Source organism: Chelonia mydas, chromosome 6, assembly GCF_015237465.2.
Source record: "Chelonia mydas isolate rCheMyd1 chromosome 6, rCheMyd1.pri.v2, whole genome shotgun sequence".
In the NCBI taxonomy this organism is placed as follows: domain Eukaryota; kingdom Metazoa; phylum Chordata; order Testudines; family Cheloniidae; genus Chelonia; species Chelonia mydas.
This window is the reverse complement of record NC_051246.2, coordinates 24,194,402-24,219,311: the sequence shown is the minus strand read 5'-3', so window position 1 is coordinate 24,219,311 and position 24,910 is coordinate 24,194,402. Positions and strand designations below refer to the sequence as shown.

The window sequence follows — 24,910 nt, the reverse complement described above, 5'->3', positions numbered from 1 at the left end:
GGAACAGCAGCGCAGAGCCAGCTGCACCAGCGTTAGCCCCCCCATGGCACCTGCGTTGTGTGGCACAATAGGGGTTTGTGCCACTGTCTCTATATCCATGGTGTAACACTGGTGTGAATTCCCTTAACATAAGCAGAACTTTAGCTTCTCTTCAGGACAGGACAAATCTCATCTCATCCCTGGGTGAGATTCTATGACTTGTGCCATGCAGGAGCTCAGGCTGGTTGGTCACCCAATGGTCCCTTCTGGCCTTAACATCTATTACTCCTGCCATGTTTGGGGGCCATGTTTGGTGGCCAAAGGATGGGAGGGAAGGCGAAGTCCAGCCATTTGTTTGGGTGACATTCACTGCTTTGTTCTAGGGTAGCTGCTCCCTTGGTTCTTCTCTGACCCCGCTTCGACACCCGTCTCCTTCACCACCCCCATTCTCCATCTAGGGATGCTCAGTTCCTTCCCAGGCTGTCACTCCCTCTAGCAGACTGGCCGCTGAAGCCCTATGTGGTGGCACTGCCTCTCCCCTCATCTTTCCCAAGAATATGGTGCATCATACCCACAAGTGCACTCAGTGCATGAGCTCCTGATCTCACTGCCACCTCCCACCCCCCACATGGTATTTATTTGCCACCCGGCATGGCAGAAGGAAGAGAACAGCACGGTTCCCTGACAATAGGAAAGAGGCACTTTCTCAGCTGCCTTCCCCCTCACCCTAATCATTACTAACAGTTCCCACACATTGCCGCTTACTCCCCTAGAGAGAGGGTGGCCATATCATTCCCAGGTTGGGTTTTCCATATAGCAGTGTACTACACGCCCACCCACACCATCGGCTTTCTACAGAACGTCTTGCCTGTGTGCCCCACCACCACCTGGGATTTTGGCATTCACCTCGCCAAGACTCACCTCCCTCAATATAAAGCCTCTGCAGCAGGGAGGGGATAGTGCATTTTACTGTAGGTCACCGAGCATGTGCCAGATGGCAGCGGCCGGGTTATTAATGTGGATCAGTCAGTTCTGAGCCAGCAAAGCTTCTCCTTTCCTCACCTCGGGTTCCAGACAGCTGCTGTCACTTGATTTCAGGAGGCAGGTGATGTATGTGCAATAACCCATGGTGTTTAAGACACTGACCATGGATTAATAGCCACAGCTTGCAATGGCGATGTAGCGAATGTACCATCTGACAGAGTTATTAATCCTCCGTAAATAGGTTCTCAACCCTTATTTTGCTGACATGCCATAGCCGGCCTATTGAAATGTAAATGAAATGAGCGCCTGGGGCTGTAATTAAATCTTTTAGGGAGCTATTCTTGTTACAGGAGCGCTCCCAGGAGGAGGTCAGGCTGGTGTTTGGCGCACTGGGACCACAGAGAAAAGAGGGAGCTGAGCTCTGCAAAGGGTGCCCTATGACCAAGCGATCACTTCCCAGCTGTTTCTTACTCATCCCTCCACTGGCCCAGCTAACGTATTTCTGTTCAGGAATCCACCGCCACCTCCGAATCCCCGGGAAGAACAGCCTCCCTGAACAATAAACAGCCTTTTGTGATGCCGTTGCCACCCAAATCATCCCGACCTGCTATGCTGGGTTCTGCTCTGCTTATTTCAAAGTGATAGGAAGACCACCACTATGGAGGCTTGCCACCAAGGAACAGGTGACCTCTGCACGTGGTGTGGGGCATAGCAGCTCTCCCAGCCTCAGAAACAAAGAAGACATTCAACAGCTGTGTGAAGCGTGTTTGGTCTGAATCCAGCTTCTGATTGGACTGGTGTCTACACCACACCCACTGGCCATTCAAGCAGAGAGGCCAGGACTGAATGGGTCCTGAGACTTAACGCTCCGCTTGCCTCAGCTTGGTCCTCTGAGCTGGGAATTAGGGCAGAACTCTGGAATCCAAGGGGCCAAAGGCTTATTCTAGACATAATTCACTCTCTCAAGTCAAACCCAACAAGGGACAGCTCTCAGCAGCCCAGTTTCTGCCTTTGGCATCACTATTAACTGCTCCCAGGCTGCTTGGAAAGATGAGGGAGCAAAACTCCACCAAAACTGGGGCTGGAGATGGAGGAAATCGATTCAGTCCAAGAGGGATTTCCCTAGGGGGAACAGGGCTAGGGATTCCCTGCATGGGAATGAGGAAAGCCCCAGCCCATCTGACCTCAGCACCGCTTCAATGAGGAAGGCAGGTGGGGAAACATCCCTTTAGTGATTTCCCAGGGGAAGGGCTGTAAAGCCCAGACAACAGACAAGCTCGGATGGGCTAAGTAGCCGGGGGGGGTGCTTACCGATCCACGCTGATAGCACAGAGGTTGAAGATAGAGGCGGTGCACAGCATCACATCCATGGTCATCAGTGCATCACACAGACCTGTGCTCAAGGCCCACACTCCTCCCTGGAACTGAAGGCAAAGAGAGAGGGGGAGTCAGTGCATGTCAGACCCTGACGCTGCACAGGGCTTTGCAGGTCATTACGGGTAGACAGACTCGCACTCCTCACTAAAAACAGCTGTGCAGATATTGCAACGCGGGCAGCAGCGTGAGCTGGCCACCCCAGCTCAGATTCAGGGGGCCGGATTGGCTCAGGCTTGTGTGATTAGTAGAGAATCTGTGCACCCTGGAACTGTAAGGATCACTTCAATGTGTTTTAATAGGGGATCCTAGACACATTCACAAGGTCTGGCATTGTCCTAGGGGGAAAGAAAAAAAAAAAAGGCTTAAAATCTGGTAATCCCTGCTCCAGCCTAGCTATAATCCCCCACTGAGATGAAGTCCATGCAGGTGTCTTATTCACACGTTGTCCATCACAGCTTTGTTATCCCTTAATTTTTAGCCTGGCTGGAGGTTCAGGCTCGGGTAAGGTTAATGTTTCCACCCAAAGCACCACCCAGCAGAACTGGGATACAACAGAACCACTGCTGACTGGAGTGGGGGGAAATCCACCCAAAAGTCATTTTTCCATCAGGGTCCATAACCACCACCCCTGAGCCCTCAGAACAAACAGGTAACTGATTAATCCGAGATGGGTTCCCTAGTTAATTCACAGATCCTGAACCCCCAAAAGTTATTCCTCTTTCACTTGGTCTAAGTATGAATGCCCCATTTGCAAATAACTATGCAGATAATTTACTGCTCGTTACTACACAATTATTTTACCCTGCCACACTAGGTAACAAGCAAACCCTCTGGGAGTATGCTAAAGCGGTTCCAGTTTTACATGATATCTCTTGGTGTGATCACAGCCACCAGGCCTAGAGCAGGGCAGGGGAAAAGTGCCAGCAGCAATTTTCGTTCCAGAACTTCACCACATTTGTTTAGCACAGACTGGCTGGAGTATAAACTTTGCAGACTATATACCCCACAATGGACCTTCCCCAGTAGTTGAATTGATCAGGTTGTGGAAAGCATTTATGGAAAATGAGCCCATTCTGAACCCTGCAGAAAGGGGAAAAAAACATTTTGAATTTCTTTATGAAATAATTTTCCTGGTTTTCAACCAGCTTTAAGGAGCCAGCTGACAATCACCTACATGGATGGGTGGGCTTGATAGAAAGGAGACATTCAAGGAACTTCGGCCCAGGCTTGAGCTAATAAAGATGCTTGTGTGGACATGAGCAGTGCAGAAGGGACTTGGCTCTGTAATGGACTGATGAAGGTGGAGTTTCAGGGTTACAATGGGTAACACATTACTAGGAATAATACCCTTCCTTTGCAATGCAAATTCTCTAGTCTCAGAGTTGGTCTACGCTAGCAACTTACAAGGGTATAACTATTTCATATCCATAACTATGTTATACCGACCTAACTCCCCACATAAACAGCGCTATGGTAATGGGAGGGCTTCTCCCATAACATAGCTACCACCTCTCGGGGGGTGGAGTACCTGCACGGATGGGAGCCCCATCGGTGTAGGCAGCATCTTCACTGAAGTGCTGTGCAGCTGTTTAAGTGTAGACAAGCCCTCAGCTTTTGGTAAAGTTAACAGTCAGCTAACAGAAGCAATGTCCCATCACATACAAAACACTAAGAAGGTTAGCAAACAACATTTGTGATGTCAAATAGTATGGATCATAATATGGTTTTAAATTGAGAGGTTCTGTCATTTACGAGGCTCTTTTGACCTTTCTGCAATAAAAGTATTGAGTGAGTTCTCTTTCTGTTTAAACAATAGCTTTAAATCTAATCTCAGCATCAGCGTCACTTGGCAATTCAGTCTTGTATTTCTTATCTTATCACAGGCTGTATGTTTTGCAGCGGGGAGTGGTTAAATCTTCTGAAGCCATATAAAACAGATGGCATTTTGGATGGATTTGGAAACCCCCCCACAAAGGTGACATGGCATGCTAGCATTGCGCCCTAGAATAAACCAGATGTTTGAGGCACACACACATCTTCACATTGCATCTGCTCCTCTCTCTCAGGGGGCCAGGTTATTTTGACCAGTGATCCCTCACTTAGTTTTGCCTGGAGATATGGGGCCTGATTCTGATCTCACTGACCAGTATAAGGGTCTGATCCAATGCCACTGAAATATATCGAAAAGACTCCCATTGTTTTCAAGGGGTTTTGGATGAAGCACTAAATCAGGAGTAACTCCACGAAGGTTGACGGCATTACACCCATCTAAGACCAGAATCAGGACTGCAATCTCCAGAAGTTCCCTGCTCTCCATGATTGTTATTTGCTTCCAGTAGTGCACCCATGTGTGCTAGGTGCTGTACAAACCTAAAGCAAAGCACAGTCCCTGCTCAATTTTCATCCTCACCTGGGGACATTTATGCTTTCAGATGCAGTCAAAATCTGCAAGCTAGTCCCCACAGGCACTGAGCCTGAGTGCCGACTGAAGTCTGGAAGTCCATATTGACTGCATGGCTAACATCAGTACAGAGGCTGAATATTTGGTCCCCAATTATCTCCCCATACAACACCTAATTACCCACTCAGTAACATTTGAGTGTCCTAGTTGCACTTCCCATTGCAGGTGAGCCAATAGCATTTTGAGACCCGAGTGCAGCTGAAGAAGTGGATGATGTGAGCTGAAAACAGCACAGAGCTACACAGATCTCACAGAGCGTTGTTAATTATGACATTTGCTAGGGCACTACTGCTCGTCCGCTTATTGTACTGCGGAAACATCCCATCACCGAGCTGAAGAGTCACAGTCACTCTCTTATACAGCCCTGGCGCAGTGGCTGCCCGAATATCTCATTCAGTTACTGCATTAGCAGGAAGATATTGATGGAACTAGAGGGAGTTGAGAAAATAGCAACAAAAATGATCGTGGGCGCTGAAGAGATAGAGATAGTGATAGTGTCTGGGGGAAGATAAAGAGAGCTAAATATTTTTAAGGAAAGAGCTAAACATTTAGAGTCTGGCTAAGAGGCAACACCGTTGAGACATGCTATGAATCTGTATGTGCCTGGGAGATGAAGAGGAGTTATTTAGCAGGATACACAAGGGTAGAACTAGGGGCAATGGAATGATGCTCAGAAAGGAAGTAATTTAAACTGAATATCAGGAACAGCTTCCTGGCACCGAGATATTTTAGCCTGCGGGACGGTTTCCCAAGGCAAGTGGCAGAACTCCATTGCTTGGGATAGGTGAACAAAATATGCAGCATCGGGAACTACGGCATAGCACCATCCTGGGGACAGTGCAGGTATCTCAAGGGAGGGAGGCTAGAGAGTGACTTGCATCAGGTTAGGCCAGGGGTGGGCAAAGTACGGCCTGTGGGCCGGATCTGGCCCATCGGGGCTTTGGATCTGGCCTGCGGGATTGCCACCCCTGCACTGCCCCGGGCCCGGCGCCGTTCCCAGAAGCGGCCGGCACCACATCCCTGTGGCCACTGGGGGAGGGGGAGCAGAGGGCCCCGCGCGCTGCCCTTGCCTGCAGGCACTGCCCCCGCAGCTCCCATTGGCCGGGAACGGCAAACTGCGGCCAATGGGAGCTTTGGGGGAGGTATCCACAGGCCGCAGGGATGTGGTGCTGGCCGCTTCTGGGGGCAGCGTGGGGTCAGGGCAGGCAGGGAGCCTGCCTGAGGTCCACTGCGCACTGCTGCCACCCTGGAGCCGCTCCAGGTAAGCGGCGCCAGGCCAGAGCCCGCACCCCAAACCCCTCCTGCATCCCAACCCCCTGCTCTGAGCCCCCTGCCGCACCCCAACCCCCTGCCCTGAGCCCCCTCCCACACTCCTCCCTGCACCCCTGCCCTGAGCCTGCTCCTGCACTCCGTACCCCCTCCTGCACCCCAACCCCCTGCTCTGAGCCCCCTGCTGCACCTCTCACCCCTCCTGCACCCCAACCCCCGCCGCACCCCAACCCCCTGCCCTGAGCCCCCTGCTGCACCCCACACCCCTCCTACACCCCAGCCCCCTGCCGCACCCCAACCGCCTGCCCTGAGCCCCCTCCCACACTCCTCCCTGCACCCCTGCCCTGAGCCCGCTCCTGCACTCCGTACCCCCTCCTGCACCCCAACCCCCTTCCCTGAGCCCCCTCGTATACCTCACACCGCTCCTCTGCTCCAACCCCTTGCCCTGAGCCCCTTCCTGCACACCGTACCCCCTCCCATGCCCCAGTCCTACATGTAATTTCTCCATCCAGATGTGGCCCTCAGGCCAAAAAGTTTGCCCACCCCTGGGTTAGATGCTCTCTCAGTAAGACCAGGCCTCATCCCTTATGTCGTTGGCGGGGTTGTTAAAGAAAACCATTTCACTGAAACCTGAGGCTCCCAGGTTCCTCGGGAATATCACAGGAACAATCTGGCAGAGAGACAGGTTGGGTGAGCCAATAGGCCTCTTTCAGCTCTAGCTTCAATTATTGTGACTGAGCTCTGCACGGCTGTGCAAGGAAGTAAGGGGGCATAAGGTTCCTCCTGCTGTGTGATTGTGCAGGGCTTCCCCAGATCAGGGGCCCTGGGGCAGGCAGGCGGAGCAGCTGCTTCATGTCCGACACACCTTTCAGGTGAGGATGTGGGGAGCGCGGGAGGTGGAGAAGACTGGATGCAAAGTGGCAAGCAGGCTGCGGCTGGGTTGGGCCAATGCACAAGCTGGACGGTCAAAAGGAACTGAGCCTTGGAATCGTTTTGGCTTTCTGGGGTGGCAGAACTTCATGCCTTCCCTTGCTCAGGGCTGAAAGTACACTCTGAGGGTATGTCTACACAACCCGCCAGATCAGTGGCCAGCGAACGATCCAGCGGGGATCTATTTATCGCATCTAGTCCAGGCATGATAAATCGACCCCCGAGCGCTCTCCTGTCGACTCCTATACTCCACCGGGGCGAGGGGCGTAGGCGGAGTCGATGGGGGAGTGGCAGCCGTCGACTCACCGCAGTGATGACACCATGGTAAGTTGATCTAAGTATATCGACTTCAGCTACGTTATTCACGTAGTTGAAGTTGCGTAACTTAGATCGATCCACCCCCCACCATCCCCGTGTAGACCAGGGCTCAGTCTTGCCCGTTGTTTGCTATAGAGGGGGACTTTCGCACCAGGGAATCCTTCCCAGCACAGTAATAGGGGGCTGTCTTGGAGCCAGACTGACACACATGCCAACTGCTGTACATACTCTGTATATCTGAACAAGACTCTGCTCCTTCCCAACCCCTCTTCCCCTCTCTGTGTCCATCCGTCAGTGAAATCTCAAGGTTGATTCTGCAACATTGCAGGTCATTTACAAGATGTGTGTCCCAGACCATGGACAGGGGCTAGAAGGAGATGTTTTCTGGTAAAGCACAAACATCTTCAGTCATGGAGGGGGCAGGCAAAGGGCCATCCAAGTAAATACTTTTTGTAAAAATGTCCTTTAAAAATATATATATATAAAATATAAATATAGATAAAATACATAATCTCTAATGAACCAATGCACATTGCACACTGGCCTCCACTGCACACGACAGAAGCTTGAGGGGAATTACAATTATATAATGAAAATCCTGCTCCAGAGTGAGCATCTCCCCCCTCCCCCCGCGAGTCAGATTTTGCCACTTTTACTGATGCTTAGACGTCCCTCTTTCTGGGCTCAAAGTGTGGTTTAACCACAAGCCCTTTATAACTGGCAGCACAACCAGAAACCAAATTATGATTTGAGACAGGAATGCTCTGGTTCCCCCATTCTCCAGACAGATGCCCCTGATCTTGGTGAGGGCTTCAGTGCCATTATAAATACACACAACAATGGGAACTAAACTTTGAATCCCTTCATCTCTGAGTGAGTAGAGCTTTGATGTGTGAAAGTCTAAACCCTATGCTCATGCATCATCCTTTTCAACAGAAGCAACAACATTAATACCATATCCCTTTGAGTCCCCAGAACAGGAAGGGACGAAGTTTAAAAGAGAGGCAGGGAAATCCCCAGTTGGAAGCTGCTCGCTGTCATTGGACAAGTCTCATTCAGGCAACCCCGTAAGTCTCAGACCAATTAAATATGATATTGTCATTTCTCAGGTCTTCCTGCAAAGTTAAAGAGATGCTGATGCCCCATGGAAACCATCAACAAACACCTGCTGTAGAATTTCTATTTTATTAACTCAGTTTAAGGAATTGTTTAATCCAAAATGCCTCCATCCCAAGTTCTGACAACTTTCCTTCCCTTGCTCCAGTTAGACGGATGGTCTATGAAGTTAGGTCTAAGATTTTGCACACGTAAGAACTCTGCTCTCTTTAGAAGTGATAGGTTTCAAAGTCTAGTTCCCATCAGAGCTTTGATTTTATTAACATTGTAGGTGTCCACTGAGTTCTTTGTGAACTCAAGGTTCTACTGTATTCAGAATCCTTCCCAAACACATACTTTACAAGGGAAGGGAGCTGCATGAGGATTAATAGCACCCAGTTGTGATGTCAGAGCAAGGTTGTGATTTCTCCTGAGGAGTAGGACCAGGTGGACTCCAGGGCAATGGTTATTTTTGGGCAAACACCCTGACCAGAACCTTGGAGCCAGATCAAGGTTCAGATCAGATTTAGTGTTTTGAACCTCTCTCTAGAATTGGCCAAATACAAACACCTTGAGCTTTGGGAAGGCGTTTTGATTCAGTTCTCAACATCAAACCCTCAAGTCTTGCCACATTCAGATCCTGGGGGGTGGGTCCGACCATTAGAAAGATAGTAAGTTTAGATCTGAGGGCCAAAATTTTCAAAAGTCCCTGTGAGTTTTGGGCACCGCATTTTTGGGATGCCCAGCTTTAAAGGGATCTGATTCTCAAAGGGCAGGTGCTCAGCACTTTCTGAAAATCAGGCCCCTTTAAAGTGCCTCAAGTTGGGGACCCAAAATCGATTGTCACTTCTGAAAGGTCTCAGCCTGGGGTTTTAGTTCCTCTCTAGTCTCCAACAGAGAAGGAGAGAGAAAATATAAAGGAGAATCACTTCTAAATAGAAAAAGTCTGTTTTCCATGTGGTATTAGCAGCATTTAACGATGACTTGTTGCCATGCACCTAACTCTCTTTGATACTTGACAGACTTGGAATTAATAGAGACAGAACTGGCTTCACTAGGTCATATAATGAATTGTTACCTAATTACAGTAGGTTGCAGGAGATTAGCCTGTCAAGGTACATAGTGTAAAGCTTTAAAGATTTTATATGGCTTAGGCTTCCTTAAATAGTGCTCAAAGGCAACTTAGTTTCCACCCACTCGTATTTTCTGCTTTTTAACGGGGAAAAGTGCTCTGTTTTTTCCCATGGGAAAGAAACATAGGCAGCATTTCTGCCAAAACTGGGTATCTATCTAGTGAACATTCTCTTCACACAGAGCAGATAATGGAACTCAATGTAGAAGTGGGTTCCCCCAGCTGCCACCCCTCCCACCCCCACAAAAAATCCCATATACTAGGTCTTACAAAATTCTCTAGGTGTGGTTTGCACAGCTCTTGCAAGAGTTGCATCAATAACCAGCCTGCTGAAGGCTCATGCAAGGCCAGGCTAATTAACTAGTCTATTAAACTAGTCCCTATTCAAAGAGCTTTAGTTGTCTTAACATCACTTCTTAGAAGATGGACAGCCATAGGTCTGTGTTTGGCAGAGGTGACGCACACTGCCTTTAGCGGGATTCACTTTGACACACAGTCTGGTGTATTGGAAGGCACATAAAGCTAGATGCTTCAGGGCATAAGTCAATCTCTAGTTGACTTGGGTTAGGAAGAAGCTTTCTTTATGGGCAGGGTCTTCCATAATTATCCAGTATGGGGTTTCTTGCCCCTTTTTTCAGAGTGGTTTTGAGGCCTGTGCTATAAAGGAGATCAGACTAGATGACCACAGTGGTCCCTTCTGGCCTTAGCTCATGGGGAGCGTTCATGGCTGTGAATCCAACATGGAGGGATATGATCCCCTTCAGCCTGGACTTAGGCACCTAACTCCCTTGGCGAGGAGGGGCATAGGCCACATGCCTCTCCATGGCATTTCCTCCTAGCTAGCTTAGGTGGCTCCCCGCTCAGCATGCGAGTTTTTGTGACTCCCATTCTTAGGCGCGTAACACGTAGGCAGCCTGGGTGCTTAGTTCAGGGCTATGGATTTGCCAGGTGGCAGGGCACCGAAATGTCAGGCATAGCAATGCTGAGTCTAAGTCCCCTTCATGGAGCTAACCCAAGATGTCCTGCACCACGTAAGAGTGGCCCTTCTGGAGGAATAAGGAGCAACACTGATGGATTCTGAAAGGAGCTGCCTCTAGTCCTCTTTGACTAGCACTATGGTGACTTCAGGAAGTGGTGCTGAGAGAGAGAGAGAGAGAGACTGACATTCTCACAGCCTAAAGGACCATTGCTAAAGTTACACCAGTAAAATGATTTTTACACGATTCTTGTGAAGGTGTAATTTACAGGATCTGAGATTCTAAGAATTTCCGGTTTACATGCCAGATGCACTGGGAGAAGCCACTGCTGGAGCTCTCTCGTTGACTAACCCAAACAAATTGTTCACTCTAGAAGACAGATATTTTGCACTGCACATCAGAAAACATCCTCTTTCCTCAGGAAAGTGTCAACCTCCTCTTACAGAACCAGCCTCTTACAGGACTGAAGGAAGAGCAAATTGGCTGGAAGAAACAAGGACCACCAGCAATTTGCCCAAAGTCCTTTCTCGTGTCTAATCTTTGCAGCCAAGGTTTTTTTTGTGGGTTTTTTTTTTTTTTTTAAGTGACTAGTAATTTTTGGCTGTCCAGCTTGAGACACCTTGAAGGGGTTTGACTTTCAGAAGGTCAGTGCTCAGCACTTTCTGAATAATCAGGCCCCTTTAAGTTGTCTCAGGTTAGGGACTCAAACTGAGGCACCCAAATATAGTCACTTTTCAAAATCTAGGCTTTGGACTGTAATCACAAGTCTTCACCACTACCTCAAAACCATTCTGGCACCAGATTATAAATATCCTTATAATTCTAGGGATGAATGAATTTGTGTGCCCTATTAAGACTGCATTATTCCAATAGAATCTTTGAGTGTTATCAGTGAAAGAATACAGGTCTCCAAAAAGCCATGGGAAATACTGGAGGGAAGTGTTCTCATTCTTCATCTAGGACTTCAGTAGAAAAGTTCTCTAAATAGGTGAACAAACTCACATGACACACATACCAAGCAAGATGCTCTTTTATACTATACAGAAACCCAGAGTATCTAACCCCAGTCTAAAGGAATAGGTAATAAATGGTTGAGAAGTACTTTGTCCCAAGTATCTGTTTGGGGCAAATAACCAGCCCAGAGACCCAGAAATGCCTTGGCTCCAACACTGATGACCTGTAATCGGAGCATGTTAAGTTTAGCAGATGCACTGAAAATCTTCTCCTTTCCTCCTTAATCAATTATAAAGAGCTAAGAAACAAAGTAGTTTACGTAACCAAGCCACACAAATCTGCTTGCCGGTAGAACTTCCTGGTTCAGTTCTGTCTCAAAGTGTGGTCACTCAGCGTGGATTAAGAAAAACGCTGATAGGGTGCACGATACTTTACACTGGTACAGCATGCATCCAGTCCTGCTCCTGCCCTAGGCGCTGGGTAAAACTCCCATTCCTTTCAGCTGAAGCATGGGCAGGCCCGAGATGTCGCATCCCCCTTTCCCTCAGAGGAAATGCAGAAGCCCTTCCACTTCTGCTTTGGGGAGTCAGGTTTTTAAGAGATCAAAGCCGGGCAGGGTGCAGATGGAGCAGGGATACAAGAGATTCTTTGCGGCCTCAACCAGACTTTATTGGGTAAGGCACTCTGAGCCTATCAATATTATGGGGAGCCCCTCATCCTTCCCCCAAAGCTTTGCGGGTCTGGGCTCTTAACTGCTACTCTGCCTCCAGAGGAACAGTGTCCCACACTGACTGTGCCACCAGCCCTCCAGAGGTGCACTCACACCTACACCTTGCCCCCACCACCATCAGCAGCGTGGCTCCATCTGAAGTATCTTTGGGATCTCTGGGGACACTCCACACTCTCCCCATGGCCTTCCTTCCAGTCAGCTGCTTGGAGGTTGTCACACCAGCAAGACAAGGTTCTTTCTCCAGGATCTCACCCCCAGCCTTTACTGAGGTGCAACTCCTGGTGAAGCCATGGGAAAATGGATCTGGGTGGGGACGGCAGGTTTTGGGCCCTAGGCACACTTGCAAGGAAAGTCATTTGAAAGGCAAAGCAACCTCTTCCATGTATAAAATGACAGGTTTCAGAGTAACAGCCGTGTTAGTCTGTATTCGTAAAAAGAAAAGGAGTACTTGTGGCACCTTAGACTGGTTAGTCTCTAAGGTGCCACAAGTACTCCTTTTCTTTTTATGTATAAAATGGTCCCTCATAGGTTGACCATAACCAGCTAACTTGCTTTTAAACATCTCTTCCTTTGCCTACACCAGGAGCTAAGTGGGGTTTAAAAATGTGTTCACTGAAGCGTGTTCGTGACCATATTTTGCCACAAAACCCCCAGAGCAGGTAAGTCCCGGGTGTGTGTACACATGTGCAAGATGTATGCATGTACAGTACACATATGTAACATACAGTTTCCATGTATTAGATAGTGATATACGTATGATCAACTACATTTGTCCTGCACACCTCTGACAGTTGTCCAGCACTCTGCCCGCTAATCCACCTCTGCCTGACAGAATTAACCTGACATAGAAATGAGTCCCTCCCACCCCTAAGTTTACTGGTCTGAGGTGTCAGACGGACAGGCAATAATCTAAGACCTGCTATCTCATGAGCCACTATGGTGAGAAATGGATGCTTTGTCCCACTGGGGAGCTGGCATTTCCCGCTCCTGTCCATCCAGATAAGGCTTCTAGCCCTGGTCAGTTGCAAGATATCAAACCTTATGTCACAACATTAGGATTGATAGAGAACTTATTCTAGAAGCTTCTCCACTCAGTTACAGAGTGCTGTTCTCTCTTGTAAAGCCCTCAAGAGTTGACTCATACTGCAAGGGCAGGTAAATCCAACAGGAAAAGTAGAGTATGTGGGGTGGGGATTGAAACAGCTTAAAAACAACCCCCCTCTACCCCCCTCCAATGTTTAAACTAATTCTTTTCTGAAACAATGTGAGACAGATACAAGCGGTGGAATGAGGGTTTTATTGGCAGAGCTTTACAACAACTTGCAGAACTCTTACAAGGAGGACGACGGTTGTGCGGTTAAGAGACTGGACTGAGCCTATGGGATCTGGGTCCAATTGGCCCCTCCGCCAGTGGGAGCTGCGGGGGCCAGTGCCTGCAGGCGAAGGCAGAGCGCGGAGACCTTCCCCTCCCAGGAGCCGCTGCTGGACATGCCAGCCACTTCCGGGAGCGGCGCAGGGCCAGGGCCTGCCTTAGTCCTGCTGCATCACCGGACTGTTAGTGGCCGATCTCCCGGTTTGGCTGCAGGAGGGTTGGCAACCCCATGATCGACTGGTCGACGGTGGAGCCTCTGACAGTGGACCTTAGTCTCAGTGATCTACCGGTTGGTGACCACTGCCTTACATGCTATGCTACTGTGGCTCACAGCCCTGACACCAACAGCCAGCTTTACAAGCATGCAGGTCACACCCTGGCTTCCACTGTCCAGTTACTTTTTACAGGGTGACCCCAATACCCTCCCAGTTCTCAGCCTCCCTCAAATCATCTGCCCTCTAGTGTGCAGCCCTCTCCTGGAACACTCACAGAAAGAACCTTCTTCATTGCTCCTTTAAAGAGACAATCCACTGCAGCTCATTACTTTAACTGGAGCTGGACCAAACACAACACTATATTGTTTTATAATAGAAGGAAAATAAGTTTATTAAACAAAAAGCCATAGGCTTAAGTGATACCAAGTATAAGACAGAACTACTCAAGATAGTTAAGTCCAAAGCAGACTACAAAGAGCTACAAAGAGATCTCACAAAACTGGCTGACTGGGCAACAAAATGGCAGATGAAATTCAATGTTGATAAATGCAAAGTAATGCACATTGGAAAACATAATCCCAACTACACATATAAAATGATGGGGTCTAAATTAGCTGTTATCACTCAAGAAAGATCTTGGAGTCATTGTGGATAGTTCTCTGAAAACATCCCCTCAATGTGCAGCGGCAATCAAAAAAGCTAACAGAATGTTGGGAACCATTAAGAAAGGGATAGATAATAAGACAGAAAAAATCATATTGCCTTTATATAAATCCATGGTACGCCCACATCTTGAATACTGCACATGTGGTTGCCCCATGTCAAAAAAGATGTACTGGAAAAGATTCAGAAAAGGACAACAAAAATGATTAGGGGTATGGAACAGCTTCCATGGTGAGGAGAGATTAATAAGAATGGGACTTTTCAACTTGGAAAAGAGATGACTAAGGGGGGAATAGGACAGCAGTCTATAAAATCATGACTGGTGTGGAGAAAGTAAATAAGGAAGTGTTATTTACTCCTTCTCATAACACAAGAACTAGGGGGTCACACCAAATGAAATTAATAGGCAGAACGTTTAAAAACAAACAAAAGGAAGTATTTCTTCACACAACACACAGTCAACCTGTGGAACTCCTCGCCAGAGGATGTTGAGAAAGCCAAGTCTATAATAGGGTTCAAAAAAGAACTAGATAAATTTGTGGAGGATAGGTCCATCAATGGCTATTAGCCAGGATGGGCAGGGATGGTGTCCCTAGCCTCTTTGCCAGAAGCTGGGAATGGGCTACAGGGAATGGATCACTTGATGATTACTTGTTCTGTTCGTTCCCTCTGGGGCACCTGGTATTGGCCACTGTTGGAAGACAGGATACTGGGCTAGATGGACCTTTGGTCTGACCCAGTATGGCTGTTCTTAAGGAATAAAGATAGAAAGGGTTACAAGAAACAAAAGTAAAGATATACCTTCTAAGACTAAAACTTAATTTCAGCAAGTTAAAATCTTTGCCTAAGCTGGTTTCTCACCTAAACTCAGTTCTTAGAGACGTCAACCCCCTTGGTTGAAGGACACAACATTCTGTGATTTCAAGAGCTCTGGCCACTTGAGTCCCCCAAGTGATGGGCAGCTATGAAGTTCTCATCCCTACCCCTTTTTTTAATAGTTCGGTAAATCTTTGAAATCATGTATCTTTTGTCTGGAGAAACCTATTTATCAACTCCCCCTGATGTGCACGGTTTTAAAGTCGTGTATTTCCAGCATACATCTATAAAGTCCTTTATGGCTTTACCATACATACATCATGCAAGAATATTAATAATCAGTGAGTTTGTAGTTTTCCAACGATATATTACATGCCACTTTTTGGGTAAATATCATGACAACAGTGTGATAGGTGTAGTGAGTATGTCAGGCCTCACAAGAGTTACTGACACAGAATAGTGAACCACCAATGGGCCTCTGTGTCACATGGTCTCTCAACATTACTCAAAAAACAACACATTTCACCAACCATGAATAATGCAGTCATCCCAAACTCCTGGCCATAAAACCCTTACAGCTCACCACTGTTACATCAATCTTTTCTTTTCTCAGTTATTATAAACAGCACAGGTATGAAAGCTAGACACTCTTAACATTATAAGATCCCATTTTTCAGTGTTTCTAACTCTGCTAGACAAAACTATTTGAGCTGATTTTATATATATATATATATATTTTATAGTTTCTGTTAAAATGGTTAAGCTATTTCTCAGAACAAGGTTATTTTCCCTAAACTTGTTCTGAGGAACAGCTTAACTGTAACTGTAGACCTAGGTATTGTTTTTGTTTTTTTTTTAAATTCAGCCTAAGGCAGAGGGCTGCACACTTCATTGCTTCTGTAGGCTGAGCTCTATGGGTTAGCCAACTTTAGGTGCAAATGGCTTTTCAGGTTTTCTGAAAAACAAAAACAGTCTATGCATAGAATCTATGTATAACCTCTAGCAATTTTAAAGAATGCTCAACTAAACCTCAATTTGATTGTGAAGTTGTCTAAGATAATCCTTTATTTTAGCATGATGCTTTTGGTCACCTCGCAGACTCCGAGTTCCAATATCGTGTAGTTTCCATAGCATGGGCAATTGCACGGCACTCACTGGCAGCTCACTAAGGAGGAGTTTCACATCAATGGCATTTGGATTGTCACTTAGTCTTAAAAGATATCAATTTTGTTTGTGGTATGATATAGGTAGCAAAGTGTAAAATTCAAGTAATGATGAAATACACCTATGTAGGGACTTACTTTAAACTCACAAAGTAGTATTTTCCATTCTTTTTACACACACACACACACACCCACCCACCCCGGGGTCATGGATCAGCATTCCCATCAGTACTCCGCCTGTGCCAAGGAAGCTAATGATCCAATCAGCAGATCAAACACAGTGATGAATCCTGGTCACATGCCACCTGAGGCACGCTGCGCATACGCTAAGTAGTATACACACCCTCACTTATGTCAGGGGCTCCATATGTCATCCCCCCCATTTTCTGCTCCCCCATACTAGGGTTCCCCATTCAACACCTACCCCATGCCAGATATGTCTCTCTCCTTTTTCTCCCCCTTCCAAAGTACCTTTCTACCCACCCCCAGATTAAAAGGGAAGACGGACAGCTGGTGCCCTCTCTCTTCCTGAGTTCGCTCAGTCACATAGCTGCAACTGGCCCAGCCACTCCCACAATCCCCTGGGCAGACTCTTACCCATGGAATGGTCTCCCCAAGCAGCACACACTGACGCTGCTCCCTCTGAGCAGCTGGGTCTCAACAAAATCCTCCACCTCACCAAGCCAACAGGCTAAGACTTGGGGATGCCCTGCCTTGTTTCTCCGGGGACTCTGCCCAAGGCCACACCCACGTGACCTCATCCCTGTGATTTCTACTAGAAATGCTTCATGATGTGGTTCCCATGGCAATGGCCGGTGTGGTCTGTGACGCAGTATGGAGAGGGGTGAATTGTCCGGGGAATGTCGTCTAGTTTTACTGGGACTGTCTGCATTGGGGATGGGATAGTAGGGGATGAGCCTGTAACCTGAGCCAGGAAGGGGGTGGGGCCAGGTGACATCTTTGCCGGGAAACTGGACAAAGGCTGGAGGAGAGAGCCTGCTGCACGGGCTTTTGGTTTCAGTTTTGTGCTGGGTGGTGGAATGTAGGGAACCCCAAGGCTGGTGTCTAAGATCCCTGCCCCCCAGAAGGACTTGACTGAGGGGTCCTGGTTGTACCTACAAGCTTTCTGTTTTAGACTGTGTTCCTATTGTCCAATAAACCTTCCATTTTACTGGCTGGCTGAGAGTCACGGTGAATCCCAGGAAGAGGGGTGCAGGGCACTGACTCCCCCACGCTCCGTGACAGGGTCATCAAAGCAACTGGTGCAATTATGCTGCCAAGCCTGGCCACACCCCAGTGCAGTCCTGCTAAAAAATAAGTGAAAATGGCTTTTCCAGTTCTCATCAAAATCAACAGGATTCTACGCAGGAATGCCTAGAGCATTCCCTGAAATTTTGGAATTGATCAGGTGTGGTTTTCAAAAGTTATTGTGTTAAAGACAAACAGAGAAAGGCCATCATATTGAGTATAGGGCCTAACTTTGCTCAGTCAATAATGTGCAACATCCTTAATCCTCTCTTGAGGACTAGAGTTTTAGCTGTAATAAAGAAAGTTGTGTTTGAGATACAGAAACACAGCCCACGTCAACAACCTCAACTAGCTCTTTTGATTTTTTATTATTATTATTATTATTATTGTTGTTGTTGTTGTTGTTGTTGTTACAGCCAGATGCCTCAGCTGAGTTCAGGGCTTCATTGTGCTAGGCACTAAACAGCCACATTGCACGACAACTCCTGCTTTGAATATATCACTGACAAAAAGGTGGGAGAAAGCAAGCATTACAGCAGTCACAGGTGAAACCCACTGAAGACAACGGCAAAACTCCCATTGACTTAATGGAACCATGATTTCACCCCCAATTGTGTCTAAATCTTTCAGTCAGCTCTGTAAACCTCAATCACATTATCCATAGAACCACTAATGCCTCTAAAAATCTGAAGTAAGAGATTCCTGCATTTCAACAAGAAATCGCAAGCTGCTCAGGCCTGTCCTGTTGAGGGGGGAATCCGCACTCACCTCTCTGACCTGCAGCAGTGTCTGCTCACCTTTCCTTCCCTAAGTGACAGGTGAGACAAAGAAAGACCATGAGGGAATTAGTTTCTACGGCAAGTGATGTATCTGAGCTGAAAGATTCAGATCCAATTTTTGATCTCCACTCCAAAGTTTGGGATTCTTAGATCCGATGTTCTCCTCACTACACAAAACCTACTCAGCCCAAACTTGAACTGTTACACTGGTGTAAATCCAGGAGTAACACCACTGATTTCAATGGGTTTCTGCCATGATTTACTCCAGCATATAACTAAGCATAACTTGGCCCACTTTAGTGGGGCAGTTTGAATTGACCTGGACTGAAACAGAGAAAAAAAAAATAAAAAAATCAAGCACTGAAAATGAAGCATCCCATATTCATTCTCACACTCTCCCCCATGTAAACTGTATCCCAGCAAGATATAATCAGAAACAAACCTCTAGATGCACTGATGTCTGGCTGTGATAATATAATATAGACTAGCCCTATTAAATTGACCCAGCTTAATGAAAGTTGTCTTTTTAAACTGGTGCAAACTTGCATGTAGACAAGGTCATATTCTGAATGAGAGACAGCATGATCACTAATTTATAGCAAGAGGACTTGTGGCACCTTAGAGACTAACCAGTTTATTTGAGCATAAGCTTTCGTGAGCTACAGCTCACTTCATCCGATGAGGTTCATCTCTAAGGTGCCACAAGTCCTCCTTTTCTTTTTGCGAATACAGACTAACACGGCTGTTACTCTGAAACCTGTAATTTAAAGCAGGGGAGGCAGAAGACTTGGGGTCACCTCTTGAACAAGTAGTAGTGGGGACTTTTCAAAAGCCCCTTTTGAGCACTCAGACAACAAAGTAAACTTTCAAAACAGAATGTGGGTGAAGTTTTTCTTGGAAAACCTGCTCCCACTTCTGTGTGCCCCAGCTGTCCAAGTACTTCCATCCTAGCCAAAGGGATTTTAAAAGCCTTGCTGTTCTATGATGCTATGCTCTTTCAGTACTGTTGCTGTTCTCCCTATATCTAGATGTTAAGTGACTTTTTGGGATGAGTGTGTAACATACTTCAGCAATGAGACACCTGTAGCAGGCTGGAACAGTCTGGTGTTTGCCCCAGCACCTGAATTGCTAGAAAAGCCTCTGAAATTAGACTGGACTTGTGGGATAGGAAAAGGGTGGTTACTGATTTTTAAAAGTAATATGAAAACAAACAGTTTTCCCATGCTGCTTTCAAATGCTGTAGGAATGTAGCACGAGGCAGATAGGGGACACTTCTGACAAACTCCAGCCTGATTTTCAATGGTGACACTGGTTTGTGGATGTTCAGCACCCCTGAAGCATCAACGTTTTCAAAAGCTTATGGAAACAGAAATAGTTACTGGGATCCCCATCGAGGGGCTAACATGGGAGTTGGGCAGCTTGGGGATTTTCAAAACTGGTATTTGGCTGCACTCAGGTTGTCTGAGTATCCAGCACTTATGGGATTTTCAAGTGCATCCAACCCAAGGAAATTCCCCAGGTACTCAGGACTGAATGGAAATGCCTTCTAGATTCACAGACATATGTAAACTAGCACATTGTACATGCTAATGAGGCCTAGATCTACAGTGTAAGAGCCAAGCTATTTTCAGACAACATTGGTGGGGGCTCAGTGCACTGCATTTGGAGCTGGCACAGGTGATCGGGAAGATGGCAGAGAGGACGAGGGAACAAGAGAAATCCCAGCTTCAGAAATTGAGACCATAATTACAGAAGTGACACACATGCCCCCTGAGAATGAGCTGGTAGGTGCTCACAGACCCTCTTCACCAACATGAAGCTCGGGGTTCAGGCTGTAAATTGAGTGAACAGAGGAGGCAATGGCAGAACATACAAGTAAAGGCATGATCCTGGGTATCCAGCCATCCAAGCTTTCAACACCTGGTTGGCATCACATACAGCCATGCTATTCAAGGAATAGGTGTATTTCCAGAGGCTGCATTGTGTCAGTTGTCCTTGTGCGCCCACCCTCCCACCCCAAACACACACATTGCACTTCACTGTGCCATCTACAATGCCCAGTACAGAGGAGAAGCTCTCTACGGCATACAATTCTCGCTGTATTTGGTGCTGGGCACTGCCAGTCCACAGAGGAACTTGTGCTCATGCAACCCTGTGGGTTATAGTCATTAGGAAGTCATCTATGCACTTGCACACACAAGCGGCAAACGTAGGTGCAAGCAGTATCTCTAACGGTCCTTTGCAAAGACCCTGGGACGAGATGGTGGAGTGCTACATGCCCAAATTTTCAGATGTATTTAGGAGCTGCTCCAATCAGCATTGCAAGATCTAACCTAGACAACCAAGTCCCATTTTCAAAAGTGACTTAAGCACTTAGGAACCTAAATCTCATTGAAAGTCAATGGAACTTAGGCGCCTAAATCAGTTTTGAAATGGCACTTAAAAGGCTAAGTCACTTAGACACAGATTTTTAAAGGTATTTAGTCATTGCTGTGCTCAGCATTACAACATATAACTGATTTAGGAGTCTAAATCCTATCAGCTGTCATCAGAATTTAGGCTCCTAAGTGCCTAAATTCCTTTTGAAGATTAGATGTAGGCTCCTAAATCAGTTAGGCATTGCAACAATGAGTGCAGCAATGCCTAGGTATCTTTAACAATCTGTCCTGTAGTGAGGCCGTCTGGGAAGCAGAGCATGGGGCTCTTCTAGGTGAGTGTCACGAGCGCTCACAGATGCTGGATGGCTTTACAGCTGAGCTTACGCTTCTGTACGACCCTTGCCTCAGGAAGATCACGGAAAGCGCTCAGCAGTCCATGGACGCTGCAAGGAAGGTAAGGGCACCCCAAACCTCGCCCTCCCTGGCCTGCTGCCTCCTTTCCCTGATTTTCCTCATGATATACAACAGATCCAACATGGTCAGGTGCTGGATGGCAGTCTCTCCTCAGAGCTGACCTCCTCGCCTACAATCTCCAGTTTCCCCAACACCCTCAATGTCTGCCCCAATCCTGTCCAGCTCTCCTAACCTGCACTTTCACCCTTCTCCTCCAGCCCCATGCTAATCCTATAATCCCTCAGTAAAGCCTCTGTGTCTCTCACTCATGTCTGTGTGCGCATGCGTGAGCACAAAAGTGTTCTCACTCCGTGTGCTGTGTCCTCAGGGATTTCAGACAATTAGGGGGAGGACACTGCTGCTTGATCACTTTAACCTGGGCTTCCTGGCTTTACTAATGTCTCCAAGCCCTGCTGGGCCTTAGAATCGTAGAATATCAGGGTTGGAAGGGACCTCAGGAGGTCATCTAGTCCAACCCCCTGCTCAGAACCAATCCCCAACTAAATTCCAGGAATTCTCTCTGGTCTGCCCTCCCCCACAATGTGCACCTTTGGAGCAAAAAACTGCTGCCTCTCAAACGATTTGGGCACATCCAAACACTAGCTTGAGTGCCCAAGCATTGTCTTTTATGGGCCGTGGGGGTCTTTCCATTCACTTTGCTTAGCTTTACTGCAGGATAACTATTTCTATTCACACCTGCAAGGCAAAAGCATCCCAGCTTTATAGCTTCTCCCTCTTGCATACGCTACAACTAAGCTTCGGAAAATAAGCGCTCTTTTTGATCATAACAGTTCTGCTGAGATAACGTAGTAGGATCAGGCATGTGCTGTATCAGAGTTTCTAATTAACACAGGCCTGACATTCAGTCTGTTCCACATTTGCTACCTCTCGCTCCCCAGCCCCACGCAGAGCAGAAAAGTTACTCTCACAAAGCATTTTTGCCTGGGTTACCACTAGGAGATTTCTCCTACAGACCCGGATGGCAGATGTTCCGCAAAACTGGCCACCACTCATGCAACCAACATAATAACTGTCCATCCAAATATCTACAGCCAGATCCTCACTCCAATTGCTGAGATGTTTCACATCCATGTGCCTGACCTTGCATTTCAGCTAGGCAGAGTGGACACATCTTGAAAGAAGCTTAGGAAACTGCCTTTTACTTTTAATTTGGAACCCGTTTGACAGGCCCCTAAAGAAAAAAACACAACCCTAGGAGTAAAACAATCCCTCGCCCCAGCCTGGTGGAACTAGCCCCAGAGGCTACGTCTACACGGCACACCAAGCCTGGGTTCGGACTCAGGTTTGAGACCAAACCCCTCCACCCCGTCCCCCCACGCAAATCAATCTGACAGGGGGCAGCAAGCACTCAGGCCCCAGCTTCTGGGGGGCTCAGAGCCGCATTCCCACCGTGACTAGAGTCCAAGCCCTGTCCTTTGGCCGTGTGGCTGCGGCTCAAGCCGCAGAGCTGAGTCAGAAGAGCTGCCAGGCGCCGTCTGGCCGCACTTGCAGGGCTGGCAGAGGGGGACGCAGCAGTGACAACCCAGGTACCCAGCGGGGCTCAAGGCGGCTGGGAAGCACCCAGGGGGCACCCGCCGGGGTGCCCGGGGCTCCGGGCCGCCTGCTGGAGGAGGCAGGGTCTGACTCACCTCGGAGTAGACGTAGAGGGGCAGCACGAGCAGGGCCAGCAGCAGGTCGGCCACGGCCAGGCTGACGATGAAGTAGTTGGTGGCGGTCTGGAGGGCGCGCTCGGAGCAGACGCTCAGGCAGACCAGCAGGTTCCCGCCCACGACGCAGAGGATGAGCGAGACGCCGAAGACCAAGGCGGCGAAGTTGTAGCCGGGCGCCGCTCCCCGGGGCGCGGTGGCGTTGCCCAGCTCCCCGCTGCCCGGCATGACGGCCCGCCCGTCCCGGGGCACCCCGCCGGGGCCGAGGGGCAGCTCCGGCCGGGGGCGGCTCATGGGCTTCCCCTCCAACCCGGCAGGTGCTGCGTGCGGGGCTCACGGCGCCCGGCTGCTGGCGGGGCGGGGCTCCGCGCCGGGGCTGCCCCCCCGGCCCATCCCGCTGGCGGTGGGAGCGAGCCGGCAAATGAGCCCGGCTCCTTCCGCCGACCCCCGGGCTAAGGAGGAGGCGGTAGCAGCAGCAGCAGCAGCCCGGCGGCGCGGCCCCGCTTCCCCGCGCCCGGAGAAGTCCCTGTCCCGCAGACGCAACTTTTCCCGCCCGCCCGCTCGCTCGCTGGCTGCAGGCAGCGGCCCCGGCTGCACCGGAGTGAGCCGCGAAGGCGGGTCCCGCCCCGGCCGCTGATCCCGGGGGTGGGGCGCGGCCGCCGGCTCCCAGCCGGGCGGGGCTGGGCCGGCTCCTGGCGCCCGTCCTCGCTTGGGCGCGGCACCCCGCGACCCCAGCCGGTGCCCCCCGGGAGCCGCGGAGGGACCCGCTCCAGGAGCCGCTGAGCGCTGCTGGCTTGTGGAAAGGGCTGGGGCGGCAGCTCCGGCGGGAGCAGCGGGGGGTGGCCCCCAGCCACGTGGGCGGATGGGCGGACGAGCCCTCGGGAGGAGAGGGGGCGTTGTAGAGCCTCATCCCACAGTAAATCCCGCTTCCCCTGCAGCCAACTCGCGGCGACCTCCCCGGTGTCAGTGCCAGGAGCCCCGCCCCCCCCCCCCCCGCCCTGTGCCACGACCCGGGGACTCGTCCCTTTCCCCATGCGGGAGCCAGAGGTGCCTCGGGGGGCAGCAGCTCCGCGGCGAGAGAGTCTCCCCCTCCCGACAAGTGTCCCCAACGGTGCCTGTGACAAAGCTCCAGCTCTTTCCGAGATCATAATCCCTGCTCTACGGCATCCTATCCCGACATCTCCTTAGGCAGTAACGGGGTTAGCGCGAGGAGACTTGGGGCCGGGGTTACCCACCACATTCACACACACGCAGCGAAACACTGATCACTCATTCGATTTAGTGAAAATCCATTTATATTTTCTCAATCCTACTCCGGGGCAATACTCCTCCTGCAGCCAAAGGGAGCCGTATGTAGAAAAGTGGCCTGAGAATTAACCTACTGCTAATTTCTACCTAAATTGCCTTTTTTCCTAGCCTTCCATCTGTCCTAAAAAAACAACAAGGAGTCCGGTGGCACCTTGAAGACTAATATTTATTTGGGCATAAGCTTTCATGGGTAAAAAACTCCTTGTTGTTTTTGTGGATACAGACTAACATGCCCACCCCCTGATACTTGACATCTATCCTAAGGTATTTATATAGCTCCAGTTCCCATAAAATCAGGACTCATTACACTTTTTAACCACGCAGACAAAATATCATGCCAGCGTTTTACTTCGACACTGCTGTTGTTTTTTATTGTTATTATGTTGTTACTTGGATTAGCTGTACTTTTCTGTGTATTGCTGGGGACTTGGGGTTTAGCGCCATTGAAATGAAGGGAGCTGAACCTATTTACACCAGCTGAGGATCAGGCCCTTTATAATCAGGGAATTCTCTACACTGTGGCGTGGTCTACAGGTTCTCTTGGCAGGAGTCTGAAAGAACCGCATTATGCAGGAGTGGCTAAACCTCAAGAGAAGCCACCCTGAACAAGACAACCTCAGCCGCCCACTGTGCCATCAAGCG

At 48.8% G+C, this 24,910-nt stretch overlaps 1 protein-coding gene across 3 annotated transcripts in view; it reads right to left on the bottom strand.

Annotated features, from left to right (window-relative positions):
• The window catches only part of DRD4 (dopamine receptor D4), a 29,042-nt gene extending 5,457 nt beyond the window's left edge, over positions 1-23,585 (bottom strand). Inside the window, exons 1-4 of one of the 3 annotated variants that reach the window (XM_043549727.1) lie at positions 23,470-23,568; positions 23,327-23,427; positions 22,943-23,295; positions 2,275-2,387 (exon numbers count right to left, since the gene is read on the bottom strand). In XM_043549727.1, coding sequence (XP_043405662.1) covers positions 2,275-2,387; positions 22,943-23,254 — 425 coding nt within the window. In that variant the 5' untranslated portion in view covers positions 23,255-23,295; positions 23,327-23,427; positions 23,470-23,568. Of the gene's footprint in view, positions 1-2,274; positions 2,388-22,942 lie in introns of all 3 variants that reach the window. The other 2 variants (XM_043549726.1, XM_037899570.2) reach the window with 2 other exon arrangements.
• Positions 23,586-24,910: the final 1,325 nt, after the last annotated feature.